Source organism: Limulus polyphemus, unplaced genomic scaffold, assembly GCF_000517525.1.
Source record: "Limulus polyphemus unplaced genomic scaffold, Limulus_polyphemus-2.1.2 Scaffold100198, whole genome shotgun sequence".
Lineage (NCBI taxonomy): Eukaryota > Metazoa > Arthropoda > Merostomata > Xiphosura > Limulidae > Limulus > Limulus polyphemus.
The window spans coordinates 1-1147 of record NW_013765794.1 but is presented as its reverse complement, the minus strand read 5'-3'; the positions used below and the strand labels follow the sequence as shown (position 1 = coordinate 1147).

Below are 1147 nucleotides of genomic sequence, written 5' to 3'. Positions count from 1 at the left end.
ATACAGGTGTTATTTCTGGTTTTTCTTCTGCAAGAACAAGTACTGCTTCTTTTGGTTTTCCCTCTTTGAGTACAGGTGTTATTTCTGGTTTTTCTACTTCAGGAACAGGAACTGTTTCTTCAAGTTCTTCCTGTTTAGGAACAGGTGTTATTTCTGGTTTTTCTATTTCAGTAACAGGAACTCTTGCTTCAGGTTTTTCCTCTTTAGATACAGGTGTTATTTCTGGTTTTTCTTCTGCAGGAAAACGATCTCTTTCTTCAGGTTTTTCCTCTTTAGCAATAAGTGTAATTTCTGGTTTTTCTACTTCAGGAACAGGAAATCTTTCTTCAGGTTTTTCTTCTTTATATACAGGTGTTATTTCTGGTTTTTCTTCTGCAAGAACAGGTACTGCTTCTTTTGGTTTTTCCTCTTTGAGGACAGGTGTTATTTCTGGTTTTTCTACTTCAGGTACAGGAACTCTTTCTTCAAGTTCTTCCTCTTTAGGAATAGTTTTTTGTTCAGCAAGAACAGAAACTGCTTCTTTTGGTTTTTCCTCTTTGGGGACAGGTGTTATTTCTGGTTTTTCTACTTCAGGAACAGGAACTCTTTCTTCAAGTTCTTGCTCTTTAGGAATAGGTATTATTTCTGGTTTTTCCTTCTGTATAGGAGTAGGAATTATTAGCGGTTTTTCTTCTTTAGTAACAGGAACTCTTTCTTTAAGTTTTTCTTCTTTATGGACGGGTGTTATTTCTGGTTTTTCTATTTCAGTAACAGGAATTATTGCTTCAGGTTTTTCCTCTTTAGATACAGGTGTTATTTCTGGTTTTTCTTCTGCAAGAACAGGAATTGGTTCTTTAGGTTTCTCCTCTTTGGGGACAGGTGTTATTTCTGGTTTTTCTACTTCAGGAAGAGGAACTGTTTCTTCAGTTTTTTCCTCTTTTACAATAGGTGTAATTTCTGGTTTTTCTTCTTTTGATACTGGTGTTATTTCTGGTTTTTCTTCTCCAGGAACAGTAACTGCTTCTTTAGGTTTTACCTCTTTAGGGCCAGGTGTTATTTCTGGTTTTTCTACTTCAGGAACAGGAACTCTTTCTTCGAGTTCTTCCTCTTTAGGAACAGGTGTTATTTCTTGTTTTTCTATTTCAGTAACAGGAACTCTTGCCTCAGG

At 36.0% G+C, this 1147-nt stretch overlaps 1 protein-coding gene across 1 annotated transcript; it reads right to left on the bottom strand.

Moving 5' to 3' along the window:
• Positions 1-4: 4 nt before the first annotated feature.
• Positions 5-1144, bottom strand: LOC106477918 (titin-like; the record flags this gene model as incomplete). Its single annotated transcript, XM_013938434.1, has 1 exon — positions 5-1144. A coding segment is annotated over one exon (1140 nt), but the record flags the coding sequence as incomplete, so codon positions are not given.
• Between the last annotated feature and the right edge of the window lie 3 nt (positions 1145-1147).